The sequence below is a fragment of the Nematolebias whitei genome, chromosome 1, assembly GCF_014905685.2.
Source record: "Nematolebias whitei isolate Nwh7 chromosome 1, NemWhi1, whole genome shotgun sequence".
Lineage (NCBI taxonomy): Eukaryota > Metazoa > Chordata > Actinopteri > Cyprinodontiformes > Rivulidae > Nematolebias > Nematolebias whitei.
In genome coordinates, this window is record NC_056498.1 from 23,236,847 (window position 1) to 23,263,306 (window position 26,460).

The 26,460-nt window shown below is 41.3% G+C and overlaps 3 protein-coding genes across 3 annotated transcripts in view; 2 read left to right on the forward strand and 1 right to left on the reverse strand.

Annotated features, from left to right (window-relative positions):
- Positions 1–268: 268 nt before the first annotated feature.
- On the reverse strand, positions 269–8,947 carry dhrs4 (dehydrogenase/reductase (SDR family) member 4). Its single transcript, XM_037675780.1, has 9 exons — positions 8,826–8,947; positions 8,433–8,548; positions 5,525–5,702; positions 3,102–3,203; positions 2,883–2,953; positions 2,722–2,773; positions 2,374–2,508; positions 539–594; positions 269–462 (listed from the first exon to the last, which is right to left on the reverse strand). Exons 1-9 carry the CDS (start codon positions 8,835–8,837, stop codon positions 348–350), a joined length of 837 nt encoding a protein of 278 aa, XP_037531708.1. The 5' UTR covers positions 8,838–8,947; the 3' UTR covers positions 269–347.
- Positions 8,948–10,364: 1,417 nt separating this feature from the next.
- Positions 10,365–21,112, forward strand: efs (embryonal Fyn-associated substrate). The gene is made up of 7 exons (XM_037683254.1): positions 10,365–10,400; positions 11,003–12,307; positions 12,459–12,578; positions 15,835–16,782; positions 16,860–16,925; positions 20,110–20,367; positions 20,467–21,112. The coding sequence occupies exons 1-7, from the start codon at positions 10,389–10,391 to the stop codon at positions 20,650–20,652; spliced, it is 2,895 nt and encodes a 964-aa protein (XP_037539182.1). The 5' UTR covers positions 10,365–10,388; the 3' UTR covers positions 20,653–21,112.
- Positions 21,113–23,642: 2,530 nt separating this feature from the next.
- Positions 23,643–26,460, forward strand: part of acin1b (apoptotic chromatin condensation inducer 1b) — a 41,286-nt gene continuing 38,468 nt past the window's right edge. Inside the window, exon 1 of the mRNA XM_037675803.1 lies at positions 23,643–23,794. Coding sequence (XP_037531731.1) covers positions 23,660–23,794 — 135 coding nt within the window. The 5' untranslated portion in view covers positions 23,643–23,659. The remainder of the gene's footprint in view (positions 23,795–26,460) is intronic.

Sequence of the window (26,460 nt, forward strand, 5' to 3'; positions counted from 1 at the left end):
ATTAATTGTAGTGTAAAATGACACATTTAGATACAAATCTTCACCCTGTTTAGAAAACGCCTGTCATTTTGAGCATGCAGCTACAAATACTTTTAATTTATCAGTATTAGAAATTAGTTTAATATATAGTTAATTGGCATTGCAGTATGGTTATTCATTCACAATAACATCACAAAACACAGCTTTTTTCATATCTCGATTAGAAACCTGCAGTGAGCACGTTACAGCCAGGGGAACAAACTAAATGAAGTCAGTCTGCATTTAAAGCCAAATCTTAAGCAGTGGTTGAACACGTTGCCCCTTTAGTTTGATTCTCCGTGTGTTCTGAACCTCGTTCCGCTGGCGGTTCAGAGTCGGCACGGCAACCCTCCGGACACGGTGATGGTCTCTCCTGTGATGTAGGACGCCTCGTCGGAGCACAGGAAGGCGATCACTCCCCCGATGTCTTCAGGCTGTCCGATTCTAACGAAACACAACCCTTATTCACGTGCTCGAGTCCAACACAAGATTTTATGACAAACATTTTCTTCATCGTCACCTTTTAATGCTGAGCTTCTTTGTAAATTCGTTCACAACGTCTTCATTTTCCCATAACTGGAACAGAAACAGTACAACATTATACAGTTTTATTAATCAAAGGAGAACACAGGAAGTTGTAAGGGGTTCTCCCATGTTTGTTCTGATTGTTTTTGGACCTGCTGTGGTCACTAGCACGGTGGTTCCCAACCCCTGGTGAACACCTGTCACCTCCCGATTCAGCGATTTCATTACTTCATCTAGTTCATCATTGAGCATGCATCAGGAGATTACTTCATCTAGTTCTGCAGAAGCCTGTTAATCAACCATGCATTCAAGTCAGGTGTGTAAACAAGTAAAACATGCAGGAGGGTGTTCCTCGAGGAGCGGGGTTGGGAACCACTGCTGTAGCGTGTGCTGGGTCCATCAGAGGACCGCAGCAGTTTTGTTGCACAATTATTGTTCAGGAGAAATTTGGTATTTGTGCAACTTTTTGAAATATTTAGCCTTTTCTGCCATTTTTTTGTCTCAGAAATGAACTGAGCTCATTTTACATCTTTCAGATCTGTTTACAAGCTTTTCCTGCTCCTTTCACATTTTGTTCTGCTTCAGCTTATTTGTGCAAATTTAAACTTTTTTTCCAGCTACTTTCACTCGGCTGTTTTGTGCTCCTTTGATACATTTTTGTGCTTCTTCTAACTTCTTACTGCTACTTTCAGCTTGTTATGCTCCTTTCACCTAATTTCTGCAAGTTTCAGCTTTTTCTGCTATTTCAGCTAATAGCTAGCATTTGTATGCTAATTTGAGCTTTTTCAGCTAATTCCACATTTATGGCACTCATTTCAACTTTTTTCAGAGCAATTCATCAAAAATGTGCTCTCTCCATTTCTATTAAATTTAAGCTTCTTTCTGCTTTTCTAGCTACTCTTCAGCTGTTTTCTAATTTCATCTTTTTTCAGATAATTTCCACATTTTTGTGCCAATTTCTGCTCGATTCCGCTGCTCTCTCCACTTCTGCCTTTCAGCTACTTTTCAGCTGTTTTGAACATTTTTCAGTTTTTTTTCCAAATAATTTTCACCTTTTGGCGCTAATTTCTGCTTCTTTCAGTGTAATTGGGCATAATTGTGCTCTCTCCACTTTCGTCTGGTAATTTAAGCTTCTTTCTGCCTTTTCGGCTATTTTTGCTGATTTCAGCATTTTAGCTAATTTACAAATTTTTGTGCTCATTTCTGCTTATTTAAACCACATTCAGCAAATATGTGTTCTTTCTGCTTTCTTCTGCTAATTTAGGCTTCTTTTATTTTAGCTTGTTTTCAGCTAATTTCAGCTGTTTTTCCAGCAATAAGCATTCACACTGCATTTTCGCAGGAAATGCAATTTCTATAGTTAAACATAGCAGTGATGTTGGGTTCACAGTGAAGCTGAGTGAGATCACGAATTACATATGTACCTTTATTTATTTTACTGCATCTGTTATGTAAGTAGGATTACTACAAAGTGACTCAAATGGCTCTGAGCCATGTTAAAGTCAAAATAAAGTGTAGTTCAAATGTTTTGTCGTTTTAACAGAAACATCAGCAGACCTGCTGATATCCTGTTTGTTGCTCACTGACCGCTCTCTGTAGGACGAGGCTGTGTGGTCACATGAACTAAAACATATGTGTAACAACAAATCTGAGCAGGCTCCATTTCTCCAAACCATCTACAGCAGGTAAGATATTGAGTCTTAATAACCTTTCTGTAGAAACCCCCCCCCCCCCCCCCACACACACACACACACACACACACACACACTTTAAAAGATTTGAACAACAACAAAAAAGTAAAAACCAAAATGTGCTAGTTTGTGTCCTCACAACAGAGCTGAATGAGGTCTTGATGATTCCTGGAGCCACGTTGTTCACCCTGATGTTGCTGTGGGCCAGCTCAGGAGCCAGGTTCTGGGTTAGACCCAGCAGGGCCGTCTTACTCACACAGTAGGGACCCAAACCCTGCAGAGAGGGGTCCGTGTGTTAAACAAACCCAACATGAACATTTATTCTAATATCACAGAATTAAGGAAAAATATTTACAACTGTTCAGTCAAATTTAAGATTAAGGCGACATACAAACTAACAAGCATCTGTTTGCATCTATAATACTTTTAAATGTTGTCAAAATATTAAAGTTTTTTAACAAGCTGTATGTTTTGTGTGTACTCTGACCGGAAATGGATGGTATGCAGCCACAGACGACACAAATATGACGTTTCCTCCTCTAAAAGATAAAACAAGACCCATCAAAACTGCCAGAAACAACCAGAAGATGCTTTGAAAATTAAAGTCAGATCCAATTCCTACAAAAACTGGTTCGGTTCAGAACTCACCCTCTCTTCTCCATGTGAGGCACCACCAGCTTAGTCATGAAGAAGGTCGATTTTACATTTACAGAAAGAATCTACAAGAAGAGCAGATTACACTAAAAATGAACTGAGCTTGGATGAATTAAAGTTAAAAGAAGCAGAGGCTTGGATTTAGCCATTTTTACACATTTGGGTTTATAGAGAAGTCCCAGGGCTCTTTTTCAATTAATATATTTTGTGTACCTTGTCCCAAACTTCCTCTGTGGAGTCCATGATGCTTCCGAAGAAAGGCGTGACGGCTGCGTTGCACACCAGGATGTCGATGCCCCCGCACTGGTCCAGAGCCTTAAACCAGATGGAGAATTTCTGAGTTGGGGTGCAGCGTATCTCACGTAACGAGATAAATATGTTCTGTGCACGCTCACGCTCTGTGGGTGACTCACCTACATTTATACCAAGTTTTGTGTCCATATTTGTAAAACTTTCTGAATTTCTAGCCTTTTTTGTGTGGCTAATGTTGATTACCATAATTTCCGGACTATAAGCCGCTACTTTTTTCCCCACACGCTTTGAACCCCTCGGCTGATACAATGCTGTGGCTAATTTAAGATCATTTTTGATGGGCTAACGAGCTTCATACATACAAAACATTTAGCCTCGTCACACCCGGGCGCTTGTGCTTCAATGAGACTACCTGTATAAATAAAGGTTAAAAAAGACTGACTAATTACCGAACAGGTCACATACAGTATCACCCCCTCCCCGTTGTGTACAACAATTTTTAGCCACTTGAAAAAAGTGAATCGTACATTTAAAGAGCTCGGTGGGAGGCTTGGACGACTAGAGGTAAGAAATGGTTTGCCAAACCTGGCCGCATGTGAAGAGCAACTTTTGGATCCTGACAGTGGAGCAGAGTGAAATAATCCTCATCACCAACGGGTTTCAAAAGGCTGCTGCATGATGAAGAGGACGGCACAAGCTGGCCTCCAAAAAAAAACTAACATTTACTTTATGTTTGTGTATGTTGCAGGTATGTGTTTAATTAAAAGTTTTAAAAAAAATTCCTGTGTAAATGTGTCATGTTACAACATGGACACCTTCGGCTTATAGACAAGCATGGCCTATAATGTACAAAATTTTTATTTACTTTTTATTTAGTGGGTGCGGATCATGTTCGGGTGCACTCAATAGTCTGGAAATTACGGTAGTTGTAGCCATCTTGAATTGTCCAGACTTCAAATATTAATCAGTCATAGTTGTAGATTTAGATATTACTTCCTGAAAGTCATAAAAATATATCCAGTAGTTGGTTAAGTGTCTGTTAGTGCTAAAGTATGTGTTGGGGATCAGCCTCAGTTATTACCACATCCAATTTTAGCTCAGTATCTGTAAAAGTGCCCACGTTGTAGCCATCTTTGTGTTCGCTGAAGTACATTCGCTGTGGCGGCCATCCTGGTTTGCGCTGCCTCCAGAAGTTTACCAGTTCTAGATGTTCATCCAGTGATTCTGAGTTTCACTGAAATCAGTCCACTGCTTCATGAGATATTTTGCTAACAGACAAATTAACAAACCCACTCGCGAATAAATGACACAGACAATAAATTTATCGTCCATCTTTTGGCAGCCGGCGATAAAGATGGTGCTCAGACGTGTCAAGAAGCACATTATGGAATATTTAAAATAAAACGAAAATACAATTGTGTTGAAGGCTTAATCATTAGAGTTGGTTTCCTATTAGATCAAGCAGAGAAAAACGGAGCTATCTACAGCAGGTGAGATATTTGTTACTCATAACCTGTCCAGTTCTAAGTTAACGGAGACAGGCTCATTTAATGGAGGTATAAGCTTGTGTTTGCCAAATTTCAACTGAGCGTCTTCAAAGAAAACGTTTCCTCCCTCATCGGGCCGACGTCCAGCACATCCCGGTGAACGACTTTACCAGAACTCTCCACAGCAGACGCTGAAAGAATGCAGCTCAATGTCTCCTTTAAGGATGGGGCTCAGATCCCCTCTGAACATTCTGCAGGTCTGTCGAGTCGCCACAGGAAATGTCTGAGGTTAACGTGGAGGAAAAACGATGCTCTGCCTCTTATTAGATCCAGCAGTTAGGTCACTTTTTCCACCAGCACCAAGAATGTTCAAAGCGCATACATGAAAAACACAAAACCAAGTCGTTTCATTATCGCCCACCGCTGAAGGCGAAGGCAGCGCTTCTGCCTTTCGTTCGCATGTTCACTTGTCTGCACTGTTAGTAAAATATCTCGTAAACTAGCGGATGGATTTTAGTGAAACGTCTAAGGAGTAATCACTGGACACAAGATCCAAGATGGCCGCCAGAGCTAAGCCAATTTTATCAAACACAAAAACGGCTTCATGGTATAACAGCTAACAAGCTAAACGTTAGTGTGGTAGTAGCCGAGGGTCTTTCACAACACACACTTGAAGCACAGCACACTGCGAGGTTTTAGTAATAACTAAGTCAACTTTACAGATAGAGTTCAAATTTGGTGTGGTAGTGGCTGAGAGTCATCCTTATCATATTCTCTAAGTGCTAACATGCCTCACAGCACTGCATGGGATCGCTCATATGTCTTGAGTATCACATTTGGATGATGTCACATTTTCTGACTAACGCACCTTAAAGCAAGTGTCGCCGGCTGTCTTACCGTTTGAACCAGTTTCTCTCTGTCCTCTCCTTTGCCAACGTTACACGTGGTTCCAGTTACTGCGATGCTCTGGCTCTTCAGCAGAGCCACAGCCTTGTCCACGTTGGCCTGCCGCCGGCTGCTGACGACCACGTGGGCCCCCCTCTTACCCAGAGCCTGAGCTGCAGCCAGGCCGATGCTGAGGAGGGAGAGAGCCATCGTGAAAAAAAGGAAAGATAAAGGTGGGCAATAATGTTTTTGCCTGTCGGTGCGTTCACGTACATTTAAATGACCCTACTCAACACAAAAACGGCTCAGTTTTACATATTAAGCTAAACTGGGTGTGGTAGTAGTTGACAGTCATTCACAGCAAGGGCTCTGATTATTAGTCAAAAACTCTGGTATTAAAAGGTGGCAGATGATCATGGATTCTGGGATCATTTGAGACATGCATGTCTTACAAAGACAACAAAACAGCTCCTAAATGCTGCAGGAGTTATTTTATTCTGTAAAACTGACTTTCCTGAACAGCAGACCACAGCCATTTCCTCTACCTGTTTTTATTATCATCATTTTAAAGGGATCTGCTACTTGCACATACTGGCCTTATATGTGCTAGATTTAACGTTATTTCTCTATTATACCAAAAGCTGTTGTTTGTGACGTGAAACCTTCTAATTACTTTATATATGTTAATTTACATTTTACACCAAAGGATGTAGCCATTATTTTACCAGTGCAATGCTTTCTGGGGTCATGACATACAACTTGCAAACTAAATCCCAAAAAGTTGAGGCTAAAAGGTTATAACGTGGCAGTAGTTCTATTTTGTATTAGTCCTTATACACAATACATGGAATGATCAAATGTGATCAACTTGTTATGTTTAATTAATTAGCTCTGGTGCTAATGTTATAAATATACAGGTACTGGTCATAAAATTAAAATATCATGAAAAAGTTGATGTATTTCAGGAATTCCATTCAAAAAGTGAAACGTGTGTATTATATTCATTCATTACACACAGACTGATATATTTCAAATGTTTTTTTTCTTTTAATGTTGACGATTATAACTGACAACTAATGAAAACCACAAATTCAGTATCTCAGAAAATTAGAATATGACTTAAAGACCAATAAAAAAAAAAAAGGATTTTTAGAAATGTTGGCCAACTGAAAAGTATGAGCATGTACAGCACTCAATACTTAGTTGGGGCTTTTTTTGCCTGGATTACTGCAGCAATGCAGCGTAGCATGGAGTCGATCAGTCTGTGGCACTGCTCAGGTGTTAGGAGCCCAGGTTGCTCTGACAGTGGCCTTCAACTCTTCTGAATTGTTGGATCTGGTGTATCACATCTTCCTCTTCACAATACCCCATAGATTTTCTATGGGTTTAAAGTCAGGTGAGTTTGCTGGCCAATTAAAAACAGGGATACCATGGTCCTTAAACCAGGTACTGGTAGCTTTGGCACTGTGTGCAGGTGCCAAGTCCTGTTGGAAAATGAAATCTGCATCTCCATAAAGTTGGTCACCAGCAGGACACATGAAGTGCTCGAAAACTTCCTGGTAGACGGCTGTGTTGACCTTGGACCTCAGAAAGCACAATGGACAAACACCAGCAGATGACATGGCACCCCAAACCATCAATGACTGTGGAAACTTGACACTGGACCTCAAGCAACGTGGATTCTGTGCTTCTCCTCTCTTCCTCCAGACTCTGGGACCTTGATTTCCAAAGGAAATGCTAAATTGACTTTCATCAGAGAACATAACTTTGGACCACTCGGCAGCAGTCCCAGACGAGACGCTTCTGATGCTGTCTCTTGTTCAAGAGTGGCTTGACACAAGGAATGTGACAGCTGAACCCTTTGTCTTGCATACGTCTGAGCGTGGTGGTTCTTGAAGCACTGACTCCAGCTGCAGTCCACTCTTTGTGAATCTCCCCCACATTTTGGAATGGGTTTTGTTTCACAGTCCTCTCCAGGGTGCGGTTATCCATATTACTTGTACACGTTTTTTCTACCACATCATTTCCTTCCTTTTGCCTCTCTATTAATGTGCTTGGACACAGAGCTCTGTGAACAGCCAGCCTCTTTAGCAATGACCTTTTGTGCCTTGCCCTCCTTGTGCAAGTTCAGTGGTCGTATTTTCGACAACTGTCAAGTCAGCAGTCTTCCCCATGATTGTGTAGCCTACAGAACTAGACTGAAAGACCGTTTAAAGGCCTTTTTTTAATTCATTCAACCTTTATTTAGACAGGCTTTGCAGGTGTTTTGAGTTAATTAGTTGATTAGACTGTGCCACCAGGTGTCTCCAATACTGAACCTTTTCACAATATTCTAATTTTCTGGGATACTGAATTTGGGGTTTTCATTAGTTATCGGTTATAATCATCAACATTAAATGAATGAATATACAGCTTTCCCTTTTTTAATGGAATTACTGAAATACATTAACTTTTTCATGATATTTTAATTTTATGACCAGCACCTGTATATTAGCTCTGGTCTGGGGCTAATGCTATCAACATATATTAGCTCTGAAACAAATGTCATAAATATTAGCTTTGGAGCAAAGGTGAATGCTGAGTCATCTCTGCGTTCTCCTCTCTGTCAACATGCTTCGGTTCAACTAAAGGGCTGAATGTCAGATAATGTCCAAAATTAACTTTTTTTTTTAATTATTGGTCCAAAATTAACATTCAAACTAAATCAAATTTGCGTCAGGGCAACTGTCTACGTCATTTACCCAGAATGCATTGCAACGTAAATAAAATGGCAACGTCTGTGTGTCAATAGTTTCTTTTAATTATAAAAACCAAACAGCGTACAGTATTTTTAGGTCTCGTTTTTGTAGCCGAAGTAGTTGCTTGCATTCAAACTCGAAGATCCATAAAGTTTAAGGACGAACAATAAAACCATTCTTACCCATTTGTGGAACCAGTAACTATGGCTACTTTGCCAGCAAGACTGCTCTGAGACATGCTTCTCTGTCCAGCAACAGGGTTGATCTTGAGGAGCCTGAGGACTCTCCTCATCCTCACCTGCGAACAGAAAATGGTAACTTACTCGTGTAATGCTGCTTTAACTAGGTTAAAGGTCATGGACTTTGTTTTTGTTTACAAGACTGATATAAGGTGGAATTTTGACACAAGCACAAGACATTTTAATTACTTGAGCTTATAAACTAATGACTGATCGATAAGTCAGCAGTAGAAATAAAATATATGATAGGCATTTTCAAAGATAAAGTCAAACGCGCTCGCGCGGTAGACTGATCGGTAAACATGCGTTTACACTAGAGCAAAACGATTATCTCACCAAGCAGCTCATGCAAACTAAGAAATTATGTCGCAACAATTTTTTTTACAGTTTATATAAAAATCAATAAACTTTTGCTAGACTGGGCTGTCTGAACCATGAACCTTGTACTCTAGCTAGTATTTTCCGGTTAAACGTTCGGCTGTCAAAATAAAAGACCCCAGCGAGTCGTCGCTTTCACGTTGCTGCTTTCAGATTAATGTCCGACCTATGGTTATTATATTAGCTCATATTTTGTGAAAAATATTGGTAAATAGTATTAATGTTATCATAAATATATGGTGAATAACAAACAGGCAATGTTGTGTAGAACGTGTGTTTTAGCTTACTAAATGACAGAAGAATTTAAACGTCCCTAAACGCACCATCAACAACTAGCCAATCAGACGAGCTGTGTAAAGTTGGTGTTGTGTCGAAAAAAGCACCCCTTCCGTTCGAAGCGCTTTTTAAGGTAGTTTTAGTAAATAAACTGTAAGAGTCAAAAATCATAGCAAAGGGAGTTGTTTTTTCACTACCCCTAAAGACACAACATTTAACATATGTATTTAAAAATACATATCAGAAAACCATTGCATTTTATGACATATTGGTTGACTACCTCATTTTTTAATTTTATTTTTCTTATAAATAAATGCCTTGAAACACGCTTCCCATGCGGATCGCTTTTTTCGTCACAACACCGACAGTTATGCTCTACTGTTACAGGCTACGCGACTTCGCAGTGGTTGGATGTGACTAAACCATTGCAGTCGGAGGTGAAGTTCGCTTTGAGATCGGCGGAGGACACTGAACCACCGGGGAGGCGGAGGTAACTGTGTCGTCATTGAATGTTTTCACGCCTGGGCAGACTGAAGAAGGGATTTCACATCTCCCTGGCTGTAGATCGTACGTTAATGGGAAGTTTACTGGCCATAAAAAAAGCGAAAAGACGAGGTATTCATTTTATTGCGACTGCTTTGTGTGCTAGCCATGGGTGCACAGCTCGGTGTGTCGGTTTTTTTTTATCCAGCGGTGCCATTGTTGGTTAGCAGTAAAAAAATAAATTAAAAAAAATTGTTGGTTAGCAGCGAGGGGCGATAATAACCAACATTAACGTAGCGTTAGTTATAAATCTAGTCAGTATTAATGGACAGGCCGCGATACATTTTACCGCAATTGTGCTAGTTATAGAAAATGGGAGTTTTATTTTTTCAATACCAGTAATAAAAACGTATATGCACGGTAACGTACAGCGCTAGCACAGTTTTGAATTATGCTATCCGGTTAGCTTCGGTTGCTTTTAACGGGCGACGCAAACCGCCACCTTTTATCGGTATAAATAAGAGTTCACGCTGTGAAATCGGTTTGTTTAACGGTGGTCGGAGCGTCAAACCGTCTCCTTCTGAATCGCAGGATCTGTACGAAGACGTCGAAGCAGCCAGGCGTCATTTGAGATGTGTCCGGACCCGAGCCAGCAGCTGTGCCTCGGCACCGAGCCTCTCTGCGGTCCAGCTCGTCCCTGAGACCCGCAGCTGATCTGATGCGTTACACTTTCCCGCAAACACAACAGAAAACCCTACAATAATGTCTGTCTCGGTGAGTACAGTATTTGTATCCCCGTGTGCGTGAATTGATGCCGAATTTACCATGGTTGGTACATTTATACTTTTGTAAACAGCATATTTCTGAGGACCCTCACTGCCTCCATTGATAATCTGAGGGGGGCTCCCACATGGCTCATTTGAGCCTATCTGTCCCCCTCAGGGGGGTTAGTTTAGAAAATAAAAGGGGGTCGGTCACTCGCTTTTTGGGTTGGCAATTAAACCTTAAGCAGCAAGAGACAGATGTGTCTCTCATCCCCTCCCCCTCCCTCTTATCCTGCTCATTACCATTAAGCCTCTGTGTCCATTTGATCATTGATCCTCCCTGACTCGTCCCTTCTTTCCCTCTTGGCCATAAAACCAAACCCAGCTGGGATATTTAGGGCAAACATGACAAGATCTTTTGGACATTTTGTGTGTATGAACCAACTCATACACACACACACTATATATATTTACATCATATGAGTTTTTTCTATTCATGTTTACTTTTCATTTAGCTCCTAAATGAACAATTTTATGCCCGTAACTTGGCACTCTTGGTGTTTGTAAGTGATTTTAGCTTTTTTTTTTTAATTTATTTATTATCTTTCCCAGACGGTTTTGGCGAAGGCGCTGTTTGACAATACTGCAGAAAGCCCAGAAGAGCTGGCTTTCCGGAAGGGCGACATCCTGATGGTTCTCAAACAGGAGCAGACTGGCGGTCCAGGCTGGTGGCTCTGCTCCCTGCACGGCAGACAGGGCATCGCTCCTGCTAACCGCCTTCGACTCCTGCATAGCGCACCACCACCAAGCCAAGATCCTGGTACTAATGAAGACTCCGTCTACCTGTCACCTGGCCCTCCATTGGCCCAGACCGCTGTCAGCGGGAGCACAGATGATGCAGACGGAGTGTATCGGGCCCCAACAGTCGCAGGTGAGGGTCGAGGAGGGGGAGCTGCCTCTCGGACTGGAGAGCTACGGAGAGTGGAGGGTGGGCGCCCACGCTCACACTCTAGTTCTGGCGTTCGATCCAGACCGGACTGGGATATCGGGGCGGCCGGACGTCCACGTTCACCTTCTCTAAGGGGACGAGGCACAGAAATGTCAGGAACACTTTATCAAAAACCAGGTGGAACTCTACCTGGCAGGCAGTCTGGAGTCCTCATGGGTTCAGATGCTGTGTATCTCTCACCCACTGGACTACAAAGGGCTACTGATGAACCAGAAGACACTACATATCTTGTTCCAAGAGAAACGCTAACATCCGGACAGTCTGATGACTGTTACTTGGTGCCCAAAGGTACACCGCTTGCAAGTGATGATGTTTACCAATCTCCAACAGGTGGAGGTGTGGCCAGTCCTCTTTGCTCTAACAGCGCTTCTGTCATCAATGGAACCTCTCAGCTCAAAGTCAGCCAGGATGTGCCTGGAATGTACCAAACACCCGCTGCACGAGCAAACCCACACAAGACGCCAGCCACAGTCCTGGCCCACCAACACCCATCTTCATTAACCTCTGCCCAAGCGTCTCCTCGACCCATGCACAAGGGCGTCCCACCAAACTCCGCTGCTGCAAGAGGCAAACCTAACGTGGCCAGTCACCGGGGGTCCCCATTGCTGATCAGAGCGGGACAGGCTAGGGCACCGGGCTCGCCCAACTTCGCTCGCAAACCTCCTCCGCCGGCACCTCCAGTGAGAGGAGTCACAAGGAAGGATTTGCAGCAAGCAGCGCCATCATCATCTGACACTAACTCTGCCCCCAAACCTACTAGTCAGGCGAGTTCAACCAGCCTGCAGCAGCAGGAGAGTAAACAGATCAGAGCTCCTCAGAGCAGCGAAGGAAAGATGAGCAACGGCCTGGAAAAAAGTGGCAACAAAGGGATAGAAAATCAGGATCCCTCCAAAGCAGCCGATGACCAGGTATGTGGGAGTTCAAAAACACAGTTTTGTCTCGATTCTCGTATTTCGGAGATAATTTTTAACGCGAGTGTAGCACTCTGTCTAACTTGTTTATTAATACATCACAAATATACATTCATAATTTGTTTTATATGCTCTGCTTCTATGGTAGGTGTATGATACCCCTCCCAGCGGTAGGTGGCATCAACCAGTCCAATCTGCCCTCCAGGGTGATGATGGCATCTATGACACCCCTCGTAGTGTCCAATCACAAGCTGACTCTGAAACCGAGGTAAACATGACTCCTGGATTTGCGCTGCTTGCTAACCTGTGTATACATTTGTCACTTTAGTACCTAGTTTCTATTTGCATGCCTTTAAAAATATGCAGTGGTGTTGAATTTTTTTGTCGTCGATCCCTTAATTTCATGTACAAGTTTTAGTATTAAGGTTTTATAGATGGAAAGATTATTTCCTTTTAAAGAATTATTTGGGGACTAAATTGAAATGGATCACATCTGTCAGCCAATAGTTCCTTCACTGTTTAGGACTGACTGTAGTGACATGTCCTCTAAAGCAGGAACTTCTATTACTTTTTGTAATCTGGTTTTTGTCAACTTACCGTAACAAAAAAAAAAAATCTTAGTTTGATGTGTGATCTTTTTTTAAATCTTAGTCAGTTCATTTGAAAGTGGAACATATCCAGGTCGTATGCTACATGAAGTCACTACTCTTTGATTAGTGATGCTTTTTAGGGTTTTTGCTTGCACGTAAGATCCATGCATTTTTCTAACGGAGTGCTTAGCTCATTCGTAGTAGTAATTTGCATAGGATTTGCTATGAACAGTGGGAAACCGTGCTGGAATTCCTGCCTCTACATGTGAAGTGATTTGTGAACAAGAAAAGACGATCAGATAGCCTGCCACCATTTATTCTCACATTCCTCCATTGGTCGCTGTCCCTGCCCCCCCTCCCAGGCGAGGCCACACCTGTCTCTGTTTGCTGGGGAAGCCTGTCTATCCGGTCCAAATGTCGTTTCTATTTTCTCTCTTGTCACACCCATCTGTGAAGACCATGCTGTGGGTGTTCCACCACCACCCTGCCCGCAGTGGTCTCCCCTTTAATTTTAGAAATGTATCCCAGCTGTTGGACTATGTTTACTCTTGTCCTGCTGGTACTGTATGTGGATTACAGAAACATTTCCATGCTATTATGAGTTGTAAATAAGTCCTACTCTGTGGTGGTCAGTAACTCTCCTAATGCGTGTCCTGATTCTCAATAATCCAGGTGGATAAATATTTCAGTCCTTTCAACTTTCACCTCCACCAAGATCTCTCATCTTTGGACAAAACGTACCCTGCCTGTAAAGTTCTTCGTCTCTTCATCTTCAGAATCTGCTACGTACTCGTCGTCGTCTCCTCGAAGAGCTGACGCTTCTAAACACAAAATGACACAACTTTGAACCTGTCTCTTAAAAATATGTTCGAATAATAGTTGAAGTGTTGAATCACCTGCGTTACTCCGCTGCAGTGAGGAAGGGCTGCTTGAAAACACAGGCTGGTTTCTGTCAAGCAGAACAAACAGTTGGTACATTCTGATAAATGAGAGAAAAGGAACCAAATAAGTTGAGTCAGGTCCTCTGAACGGGATCTTCTTTGTTGAAACGTTTCATCTTTTATCCAAAAGACTTCTTCAGTCTGAGGAGCTGCAAAAAACCCGGTCTTATAAATAGCACCTTCTCGTAGTGGATCAACCACTTTACTGGTGACAGCCAAAACCAGTTGTTCACATGCAAAAGAAAGACGGCTGGTCGTTAGCACCCTGATGGCTGCTTGCTATTCACAGAGGGCTGAGTGATGCTTGCAATAACAGCATTGTAAGAGGGGGACAGTTGAACACGGAGGCCTCCACCCCTGTTTAATGATGGACAGGTTCTCTTCACAAAGATGGCCTCCTTTACTCCGCTCTCAAATCATCGTTCCTCTCTATCAAGGATGTGAACATCTTCATCCCTGAAAGAGTGACCACTGGCCTGGAGATGAGTGTAGACCAGATCACTGAAGAAGAAATCCCACACAAGATGGGCCTTGGAGCAATGTGGATATACTAACTAGGCCTTCCTGAAAGCAGAGAAGAAACCCAAACAGGACTCCAGTCAGCCATCAGGTGAAAAGGAGGAACCCAGAGCCACATCAATGATCATTCTGTATGTTGTGGGAGCTTCAGAGAAACTTATAGGTTTATTTTCTAAACATTCGTTCAAATCCCAAAATATGTTACGTCAAAGACTGGTTCATCCCAAAGATCCAGTCCCCCAGCACAAACAAAGTAATATTGTGTATGTTGTTCAGTGTCAGGGCTGTGATTGGTCTTACATCGGGGAAACTAAACAGCCACTGGCCAAAAGGATAGTCCAGCACAGAAGAACAACATCACTCTATGGTCTACACTCATCTCCAGGCCAGAGGGCACTCATTCAGGGATGAAGATACACTGGTGAAGATTCTCAGTCATCTAGGACATGGTAAATAAAATAAAAAAAAGGTCAAAAACAAAACAACTGGACTTCATTTGTAACTGAAGACATTGTGCTTCGCATCCGAGGAGCTTTTTCAATTCAAAGAAACAAGGAGTGTGGGATTCAAGTTCTAAAGCTGTGGTGTTCTATAAGCTTACATGATGCAGATTGACACATGCAGATTGACCTCTCAATCCTCATAAGAGGATTGTTAGGGACTTTAGTCCCACCCACAGAGGGGCCACTCTGGTCACATGGTTGAAATTCCTGATAGGTGTGAAACTGGCTGGGTATCCATCCTAAAGCTGCATTGTAGGTTTTTGAAAGCTGAAATCTGAGACATTCCTCCTGTTTAAAGATGGTGTGGATGGATGAAGATGTTCACATCCTTGTTACAGAGGAACGATGGTTTGAGAGGAGTGAAGGAAGACATCTTTGTTAACCCAACACCAGCTGTTCCCTTCCTCAGGGGGTTACCACAGCGAACTAACTCACAGGAAGACTTGGCAATTGTTTTTATGACTGCAATGCTGTTATTGCATTACTCAGCCCTCTGTAAATAGCAAGCGGCCATCAGGGCACTAATGATTAATTGTTAGGCTGATGGTCCTCTTTTTGCATGTGAACAACTAGTTCTGGATGTCACCAGCAAACTGGTTGCTCCACTATGAGAAGGTGTTGCTTATAAGGCTGAGATTGTTGCAGCTCCTCAGACTGAAGAAGTCTTTTTTGGTTAAAAGACAAAATGTTTCAACAAAGAAGAACCTGTCCAGAGGACCTGACTCAACCTTGTTAAGTTTCCTAATGGGTTTATTTAAAGGTCTTTGGTCAGTTTCAGTTTGGTCTTCTTCTTTGCAAATCTGTAAACTCAGTGTAACATCTCTCAGATCGTCAATTGAATGATTGTGTTATTGACAGAAATCCATATCATATCTGTACATCCCCAAATTTATTGTTCTTTCACTCTATCACAACAAGAACAGCACACATATTTTGTCTTAAGTTTTCTGTTTTCTCTATATTTTCTGCAGGTCTACAATGTCCCCACAATCTCTATAAACATATCCACATCAGATGTCCAGGCTGATGAAGTTGAGGATGAAGTCTACAGTGTCCCAACACTTCCAGGTGTGCCTCTGGGGCCAGCAGAGTCCAGCCTCTGTGTGGACGACGTTGCTCAGGTTGGACAGGTCTGTTGCGTACCTGGATCTGATAAACGAGCCAGCAGCGGCGATCCCAAGCGAGTCTCCTCCGAGCCCAACTGTGGCGTCTACGACATGCCTGCTCTGAACGTAGAAATCCTTCCCCATTCGTCATCGTCATCCTCCTCCGCCTCCTCCTCCACCCGCCGCCACTCCATTTCCAGCAACGGCTCGGGGGACGTGCAGTGGAAAGCTTCACTTTCCAACCTTGTCCACTCGGTGTTAAGCTCCGCCTCCTGCTCAGCTTCCACTCTGTTGTCACGAGACCTGGCCACCTCATTGGCTGAGGTCCTGTCCACCTGGAAAGCCAGTCACACAGGTGATCCTCCGCCGCCTCTGCAGCAGGCCTGGGCTCGTCTCTCCGACCTGCTTCCGGCATTATCCGCCATCGGTAACGGTCCGCCATCTGAGGGGCTTTTATTGCTAGTTCAACGCACTCTCGAGGAAAGCGCCCTCCTCCTGCAGGCTCAAGGACGTCCTCGTCTGCCTTCCCAGGAATCCCTATCACGCAGGCCTTTGCCAGCGCTCCCAGTGCCTGATGGGAAGTCATCTTGCGGGGGAATGGGTTCCCGTAAAGGCAGCTGGATCCAGGAGAGGCCCCTGCCACCAACACCTCAGCCTGCTTTTCCTTTGCCCCCTACTCCAAACAGCGTGACTGTCACAGTGGGGTCTGTTAACGGGGAAGATGACCCCAGCAATGAGTATGCAGGGATTGGCTTGACTCCCATCCCAGCCCCGGTACCTACAGGAGACAGCGTTGGATATGTCAAGCTGCAGGTCAGTTTGCTTGTAACTGCTTGCATCATCACGTGTACAAAAGTGCACATCTAAATATTAACTGTTATATTTCATAGGGTAAACCGGATCTTCTTCCTGATCTCCTGACTGAGAATGGACAAACTATCACTACAGAACCAAGGGCGAGTTTCTCACCTCCACATAAATGATCCTTTTTCAGTCACTCTGCAGGCTGTACTGAAAGACATGTGTAGCTCTGATACACAAACAGCAGCTCCACACACATTCAGTCACTGATTCACTCCGAGTTGACTGTGCACTCTGTTTACTTGTGAGCGCTGTGACTCATTAATCCAGCCCCGCGTTAATTTGCTTCCCAATGTGCTCTCTGGATTTGTTATCCAGCAACACATAACTTTACCTCGCATTCAACCCTGTTGATATCGGTGTAATAAAAATTTAAATGTGCACTCATCCGGTGTTACTTGGAGAGTAAGAGTGCATTAAACTTTTTTTTTTTTGCGCTTCAGTCCAAGTCAGTTGTGTTGCAGCAAACTGAGGTCCCGTCTTTCTGTTGCTTGGTCCACATTTTTCTGCTTCTTGCAGGGTTCCCTTGTTACGCCTCGGATGAGAAACAAGTGGTCGCTTGTAAATCTCAACAATCTGGCCTTACATAGGAAGGACCCTGCTGGACAATAAGTGACAGACAGCACAGCCATTTCTTCAGCAGTCTCTTGTTTTGATGTACTGCATGAAGTTGTGTGTCTGACTCTTTCAGACATTTAGGAAGAATTTAACGGCAAACGTTCATACATGTAAACAGCTTTATAGACTTTATAGTCATTTGTTTCCCCCTGGTTATTTTTTAGATGTTTTTTAGGTGAATTCCAATTTACTAAAAAAAATCCCACTGTTGTGGTCATTTTGGCTTCCAATAACTGTATGTTGCAAGTAGGCCTGTTGCGATAAACAATAAATCAATTAATCGCATGATAAACGAAAATTATCAACCTCATTTTCATTTTTCGGCTTTATCGGGGTTTTTTTTCGTGTCTCTCTTTCTACTGAAGACACTGGATGACAAAAAGCTCAACTCCGGTGCTCTTCACTGTCTTTTCACTTTAAAATCCATTTTAACCGTCCAAAATTGTGTTTTTGAATCGTTAAAAGCAGCTAAGCTGAGAAGCTACGCTACGAGCTAAGCTAACAGGCTGACCTCAGGAAAAAACGTCTGTCTTGTCAAAACTTCAAAATTCACGGTTGAAACCCGTGCCTTTGTCTAAAAAATAGTTTTTCTCTGTAAATGAAGTTGAGAACTTGTTTACGGATTTTTTTATTAAAAGCTTTGTGTGAAACATGCTATGCTAAAGAGCTCAACTCACATCAAGCGTCCGCCATTTTGAGAACCGAAGCGAGACAGTTCATGTCACATCAAGGGTCCTCCTTCCCATTTTCTTTAGAGACACGCTGCTCGCTCCCTCACTATCCATCCTTCAGTTCATACAGGCTTATACTGCCATCCAGTGGTCAAAAATGTTACTACACTCTAAAATTAACCAACATTTTTTCTTAAATTTGACAATAATTACTAATTATTGTCAAATTTCAAGCAATATTATCGTTTGTCACAATAATTTCTGAGACAATTAATCGCCCAGCAAAATTTATCGTGACAGGCCTAGTTGCAAGATATTGTACAGTAATTCAAATGTATGAACTGGGGCTAAAAAGTAACCAGTGCAATTGATTCACAGCTTCTTTGACAAGACAGTGTATATTTTTTTTCTTTAATATTCGACGTCTCGAATATCAGAGACATCAAGTGTCTCAGATTGGCAGTAAAGTTTAACCGCAATTTAGAAGCGAGCAACCTTGCAGGCTGGGAGACTGACCATAACATGACAACAGACTGGATATGTTATGTAGTTGATTTTTTCACTTACCATCTGATACTGATATATGCTGTTTAGTATCGACTGATACCGATCTGATACAGAAAAACAGTGCTGAATTATCAAAAATGTTAAATCATGTCATCTGGACCCGTTTCTGAAACAGGTCCAGATGACATGATTTAGCCATTTTTGTTGTCTACCTGGATGTTTGAGCTTACAAACCCAGTGCTGAATTAACTTAAAACATTTATTGAGTTAAACGCAGACAGGAATGTACAAATTTATTGAAAACTCTGCACCATAACAGCACACAAACACACCAAGAGCTTCACAAACTTGGTCAAACATGTAAAAACAACACAACTTTAATTTGTTCAGTCAGTACGCTAGCACGTGACGTCACTCAGAGCACAAAGCACAGAATTAGAGCAGTCATGGATCGGTCACGTTGTCACCAATACCCGATCCAGAAGGTTTTCGATATCTGCACCGATACCAATATTGGTGTCGGATCGGAGCATCTCTATTTATTTGTCATATGCAGGTTAACACAGGGTCAACTGCAATGAAATGTTGATGATGATGATGATGATGATGATGAGAAGAACTGATTTTGACTCGCTAAAAACAAACAAACAAAATACTGTAATTTCTGGACTATTGAGTGCACCTGAATATAAGCCGCACCCGCTAAATTAAAAAAGAAAATTAAAATTTTACATAAATAGGCCGCACTTGTCTATAACGTTGTAACATGAGATATTTACGCAGAAATAAAAAAATATGTTTTAATTACATACGTAACGGTAACGCACACAAATACAGTATTTATTTATTTATTTTCTGAACAGTGTCTGTAACACGGCTGATAAAGAAAATAAATACAGTAGTCTACCAGGAAGTCATTGATCGCTCCCCCCCCCCCCCTCCCCCCCAAGAGAGCCGTGTATTGGGCAGCTATGTGAGCGTCTGGGTGTGACGAAGCTAAATGTTTTGATGGCATGAAGCTCGTTAGCCCATTAAAAAAAAAATCCATAAATTAGCCGCAGCATTGTATAAGCCGCGGTGTTCGAAGCGTGTGGAAAAAAAGTAGCAGCTCATAGTCCGGAAATTACGGTACTAAAGCATGCAATAAGGGTACAAAATAAAGTGCCAAAAAGTGAAAAAAGAAATTTACAAGGTCCAAAAGAAATAGAGTAAACAACAACATGGTAGAATATAATGGTGCAAGAAGGATGAATTTGTATGAATAAGTATTTCACAGGTAGTAGTATAAGTATAAATATACCCGGTAAGTAATATAAGCTTAAATACACTATATATATTGCACAAAACTAACATATCCTACACATGATGTATGTTTTGTGTCTAACTTTGACGTCTACATTTTCCCCTAACTTCTCTTGACTGTTTAAAGAAGCCACAGCTGATACTGAACGTTGAAGCTAACTTTCACATGTTCCTCCCACAGCTGACCCCATCTCCTCCTCTGCCGGTGTCCCTGTCCCTGGAGGATTCAGAGCTGCTGTCATTTTACTCCTCTCAGAGCTTGGCTCACCTGTCCTGCCTCGCGGACGCCATCGACGTGCTCTACAGCAGCTTAAAGGGGAACCAGCCGCCTCGCATCTTCGTCGCGAGAGGCAAGAATCTCATCGTGACGGCGCACAAACTGGTGTTTATCGGAGACACGCTTTCTCGTCTTCTGACGTCTGCCGACCTCCGAGCTAAGGTACAGAGACCTTTCTGTTGACTTCTTGTTTTAAACCATATTTGATCGTCAACAATATAAGCCAGTCTTGTTCTGAGTTAGCTTTTATTTTTACTACAGATCACCTCGTCTGGAGGGCGACTCTGCCAAGCCTTGAAGGCGGTTGTCGTGGCAACAAAGGGCGCTGCACAGAACTACCCATCGGTATCGGCCTCCCAGGAGATGGTGGACCGCGTCGCTGAGCTTTCCCAGCAAGCAGCCGGCTTCTCTACTCTACTTCAGCGTTTGGCAGAAATATCGTCATGATATTTCACATCAGTTTGTCTTCATCTACGTTTTCTTCTAGAAATGCCTTATTTGTCGTGACGGTTTTTATCTTTTCACGTTCGACTGGGACGGAAGCCGAAACCTGCAGCAAGTGTTTCACCACATTGCAGCTGCTCTTAAGCTGGGCTTTTAGTTCTGTCTTCAAAGAGTGCACGTGTGGTTTTCCTTCTTCTTTTTTTTTGCCTTTGTTTATACATTGGCATTTTTGCTTTGATGGCACACGCTGTTTTTTTTTTTTTTTTTTACTGTTAACTTATTGAACATTTGAAACCCCTCTGTGGTTCAAGAGTCCATGCGGACATGTTATTTTGGGAGCTCTGTTTAAAAATGCTCGCCATATTTCCTTTCCCTGCACACGATAGCCATTTTTTTCTTCCTTCCTTTATTTATCTAGCAAGCCCCCATTCCAAAAATAAATGTAAGAGGAGGCCTCGCATCCTGGTTCTGACCTGCTCTTCTCAGTGTTAGCTGATAGGCCTTTTTGTTCTCATAGTTCTGAAGAAGACTTGGACTTGGCTGCAGCAAATTTACATTTCAAGGAGAGCGATTTAGGAAAGTTTCCCAAGTTGTATTTACGATCTGTGCCCATTTCTACTAGGAGCTCTGTTTTACTTGAAATGGCACTCTTTGGTTTACCTTGTACGCATGTTGTAATATTAAAAAAAAAGCCCTCACCAACGAGGAGAGAAAATATCCAGGAACTTATCGAGCGGGAGTGAATGACTAATAGAAGTTGGGTGAGAAATTGCCTAAGCCTGCTCGTTCCCACAGTCGAGTGAAAGCTTTCCAAAGTGATAAAAAAAAACTTGTTGGCCGTGTTCACCTGTCGCGACACGTCTTGTTTTGAAGAGTTGCAGTAAACTGCTTTTTATCTACATTTTTGGCTAAGAGATACCTGTCATTAATGCTTATTTATGTCTAAGAGGGGTGGCGGTTATTGCTTCACACATTTAGATATATAAAGTTTATACTAAACATGTTTTGTTGTAACGCTGATCTTCACCATGTTGCCCAGCCTTAGTGAAAACTACAATATGAAGCACAATTTCACTTTCTGATTGCCTGGATACATCATCAGTTGTCAGACCTGAGCCTGTTTACACTGACGTGTAATCATTATACATTGCTCTTTTAAAAAGATGTTCAATGTAAAACAATTGTGAGAGAAAAACTGAGGTGCCGTTTGTAAAGTTACACAGTCATAAATTAACAGCAATATTTTGGGTTTTTTAGCCTTTTATAAGAAAAAAAGTTGTTGATTTTTACGTTATTCATATATTTACAAATGTCATAGTTCAGTAACTAAATATTTAATTTACAAGCTAAATATTTAGTTTACAAACTAAATACTTAACTTGCAAGCTAAATATTTAGCTCCACACTAAACATTTAGTTTACAAACTAAATGTCTATGTCCAAGATAAATGTTTAATTTACAAACTAAATATTTAGGTGTAAATTAAACAATTAATTTCCAAGCTAAATATTTATTTTCAAAATGAAACATTTAATTTCCAAACTAAACATTTAATTTCAAAGCTAAACGTTTAATTCCTAATCTAAATATTTAATTTACTAACTAAATATTTAGCTTGGACCAAAATATTAATTTTTTAAACTAAACATGTAATTTTCAAAATTAAATATTTAATTTGCTAACTAAATATTAAGGTCAGACATAAATATTTAACTTTCTAAAATATGCAACTTGCAAGTTAATTATTTAGTTTGTAAATTAAACATTTAGCTTGGACCTAAACATTTAGTTTGTAAATGAAACATTTAGCTTGTACATAAACATTTAGTTTCTAAACTAACTAGTGTGGAGCTAAATTTTTAGCTTGCTAACTAAATATTTAACTTGCAAGTATTTAGTTTGTAAACTAAATATTGAGCTTGTAAATTAAATATTGAGTTAACTATGACATTTTATAAATGTATGAATAACATGGTGAAAATATGACTTTGAAAACAAATGATGATAATTTTTTCTTATGAAAGGCACCAAAACATTGCTGTTCATTTTTGACTAACTTTGCAAACGGCACCCCATAAAAAAACAGACTTAAACACAATATTTTTCTACATTTACACTACAAGTCCAAATGGTGTGAACAAAATCAGCTTCCTTTCGTAAGAGTTAACGGTGAATAGGTTTTGTACATGTTGGCATCTCGGTTCACTGAGGTGAATCTTTTCTATTTTGTGTGTGCAAGTGTGGCTCAGTTTTTCTGCTGTTACATTTTCCTTTCTTCGGAGCCATCTTGTGGAAGTTTTGAAGTATTACTGGATCAAACACTGATCCACTGTATGAAAGAGCGTATGATCCATTCTTATACAAATGTATTCTCGTGTTCTTTGCTTTCCTCTTTTGCATGGCCTAATTTGAATATTCTTTATGCACATCATTCATAAAGGAGATTTACGTAGATGACTTGCAACTGTTACAGATATATTTTACGAGTCAAATATGAGGATTTTTTTTTGTATGTTTTTACATTATGTGAAGTCTGTAAAGTCTTATATGTATTTGATAATACATTGAAATGAATCTTGGACTTATCTCTTACAGTAATACTTTGTACACTACATTTAAAGCCTGTTTTGGATTCCTGATCAGTATGCACAAATGGATTTTTTACAACAAAGCAAAGGGGTATTCATACCTAAATGTGTTTGTATAACATTTTTCATTCGGGTTCTGTAAATAATGTTATTTATTGATCCTGCTGGACATTTCTTTTACCAAATAATGTTGGTGGCCTAGTTTTTCATTAAGATAAAAATGTTCAAATAAAAACACTTTCTTTTTCCTGAATAAAGCTTGACGAATAACTGTGGCAGGGGGGGCTAAACTTGACCTTTTTAGAAGTTCCTGTACCGGCATGGGATTCGGGGCGAGCCGAGCGTTTCCGAAAACCCCCGAGTGGTGACGCCGAGCGGCGGCCGTAGCGACGTTTGTTAGACTAGTAGCGGAGGGAGCAAAATGGCGGACGAAGATATTACGCTTGATGGAAAACCTCTACAATCGCTCCGAGTTGCGGATTTGAAAGCTGCCCTTGAGCAAAGGAACCTCCCGAAAAGCGGCCAGAAAAACACACTCATTAAGCGACTGAAAGGGGTAAGTTTTTGCGCCTGGTTTGCCCGTCTGTGTCGAGTCTGGCTAAGTAAGTTCAGCAGGAGGCGAGACGGAGTGTGGACATTAGAGGCCGTAACGGTGTTTGGAAGCGGGAACACGTAAACAGTCATGCAGCCGTTGTTACAAGTCAAACACAGTTGACTTTGATTGACAATACAACACTACTTGCCTAGCGAGTTCGGACTCGACTCGTAAGCACCCGCCGAGCACCGTGTTGCACACAGTTAACTGTGCACCTGTCAAGTCGAGGCCTAAGCGGATAGTGTTCAACAGCCGCACACAGTGTACAGGACGGGATCCGCGTTCACGCGGTCTATCTGTGTGTCGGAGTCACGGGAGCGCGCCTCGCCTTGTAAACAGTTACGATCGTCACCTGCTATTTTCTGCGTGTTTCTTTATTTTTCAAAGATGTTTATTAAATGTCTGTTAAAGCTTCAACCAATAATTTGCAAGATTAAGTCCAACGGACTCCTACAGAAATGTTAACTGTTTCTATTAAATTACAAAATAAGATATTAATAACAAATTTAAACTTTGTATCATTAAAGTTCTGGGAAAGAGAAGGCTCTCAAGTGTATTTATTTGAAACTTTCCACGTGGATTGATAAAGTTTGTTTATTGGTGTGAGAGTAGTTACAGTTGTTCTTTGATACAGTCTTATTGATTGGCATTTAGTTTATTTGCTCAACTGAGTGATCTGAACTTTATACGTTTAGATTTCATTTTGTTAAGATATTTCCTATTTAGACTGGTCCTATGTTTTGATCTGCTCAGAGACGGGATTATAATGAAATTATGACCCGGTTCTGACTGGGTTAAACTGGGCCAGCAAACTCTTAAGAGAGTCTCCCTGATAATTCAATATCTGTCAAGAAATAGTTTAATCAGCTTGCCACATCACGTAGGAAAGCTTTAAAGCACCGTCTCATGTTTTCCTAACATGTCAGTACACATAAGACCACACAGTCACGCCCCCTCATACACTGATAGGCTGAGCTCCCCTTCTGCAAAAGGCGAAGTCTAGGACCCCATAAATGAGTGACGACACGGGACTTCGGGGCTCTTCCGGTCTGTGAACACGTCACGGGATTGTGTAGAGTCCAGCGCTGTAAAGCTGTAATCTTTTCCTGCCTTTTTAATATAATTGATAAAACTTAATTGACGTATTCTTGATTTATTGATAGTATGAGTTGCCACTTCTGAGGGAGGTTTGAGCCAGGGGTAAAAACGTGGGCTGGAAGGGGTTTCCGGATCTGGTGACCAACAGACAGCTCCCGTCTTTAACAGCTGGTGCCGTGACCCGGATCGCGGCGGTGAGAGCTGAATGAATTGGACTGGGTTATAATTGGATTGCACTGGAATTAACTGGATTAAATTGAATTATTTGGAAGCAGTGTAATTGGATTTTCACTTGACATATCTGCCTTTTTTGGTGGAGTGCCCTGAGGTAACTTTTATGAATTGGCTTGATATAACTAAACTAAATTGAATTCTAGTCCAAAAAATGCAATCATCAACCCCAGTAGTCACTTGATTGCTGTTGTAAAAATCAGTGTTAGCAAAAGAAATAATGTTCAATAAAGAGGCTCACTGCCAATAATTATCATTTGAATTCTTTTGGTGATTGCATGTGCTAAATTCATACATTATATCAGTTAAAGTGGTATCCCATGGGGCTGTGAATATTTAGCAAATGGTATTCATGAAGTAGTCTGCCAAATGTCCCCAGAATGTCGTGCGATTTTCACGAGGTTCTCATCTTCCTCGCTTGAGCCACAGAGGCGTGCAGTCCTGTAGCTTTAGTTTTGAACACGTTCAAAACAATTAGGGGAACAACTTTTCTCTCAAAATAGTCACAAACTCGTTGTGGGCATCTCAAAACTTTGCTGAGCTGTGTTTTGACGCCTGCATAGGAACTCTCTGACCAAAAACATCAAAGACAAATGTTCATGTCTAAAAACCATGTGGATAATATGTAATGATTATTTAAAAACTGGTTCAAATCTCCTCATCTTCATCTCAAAAGCTTCAAATGATGCATAGTTTGCTGAAATTTGCAGATTTATTACCAGAATTTATTACTAACAACATGGTAGTTTTTTATTTGAAAGTGTCAGTTTAGAAACTTGATTTTTATTGATCTAAAATGATGTCACTGGGAATTCCAGCCTGACGTTTAAAAAAAATACTTCCCCAGTAGGGCTGGGCAATATGGACCAAAATTAATATCTCAATATTTTTAATATGAATGGCAATATACGATATATATATCAATATTTTTTTATTTCCATAAAGTAATAGCAAAAATACAGTTCTATTTCTGAGTCAAAGCTTATTCCCAATTGTCACACAGGCATCTTAATTAACAAACAGCTGTAACTGAACAAAATAAATGTCTTAATTTTTTTTTTTCCTGCATAACAAAACCAAAAACACAGCTGTGCACTTAACATAATAAAGTACATTAAATGTCAGATACTTGCATGCCTATGCATAAACATAGGCAGCACAACGGCTCAGTGGTTAGCACTGTTGCCTCACAGCAAGAAGGTCCTGGGTTCAATCCCCAGTTTGACCTTGGGTCTTTCTGTGTGGAGTTTGCATGTTCTTCTCGTGCTTGCATGGGTTTTCTCACCAAAAACATGCAT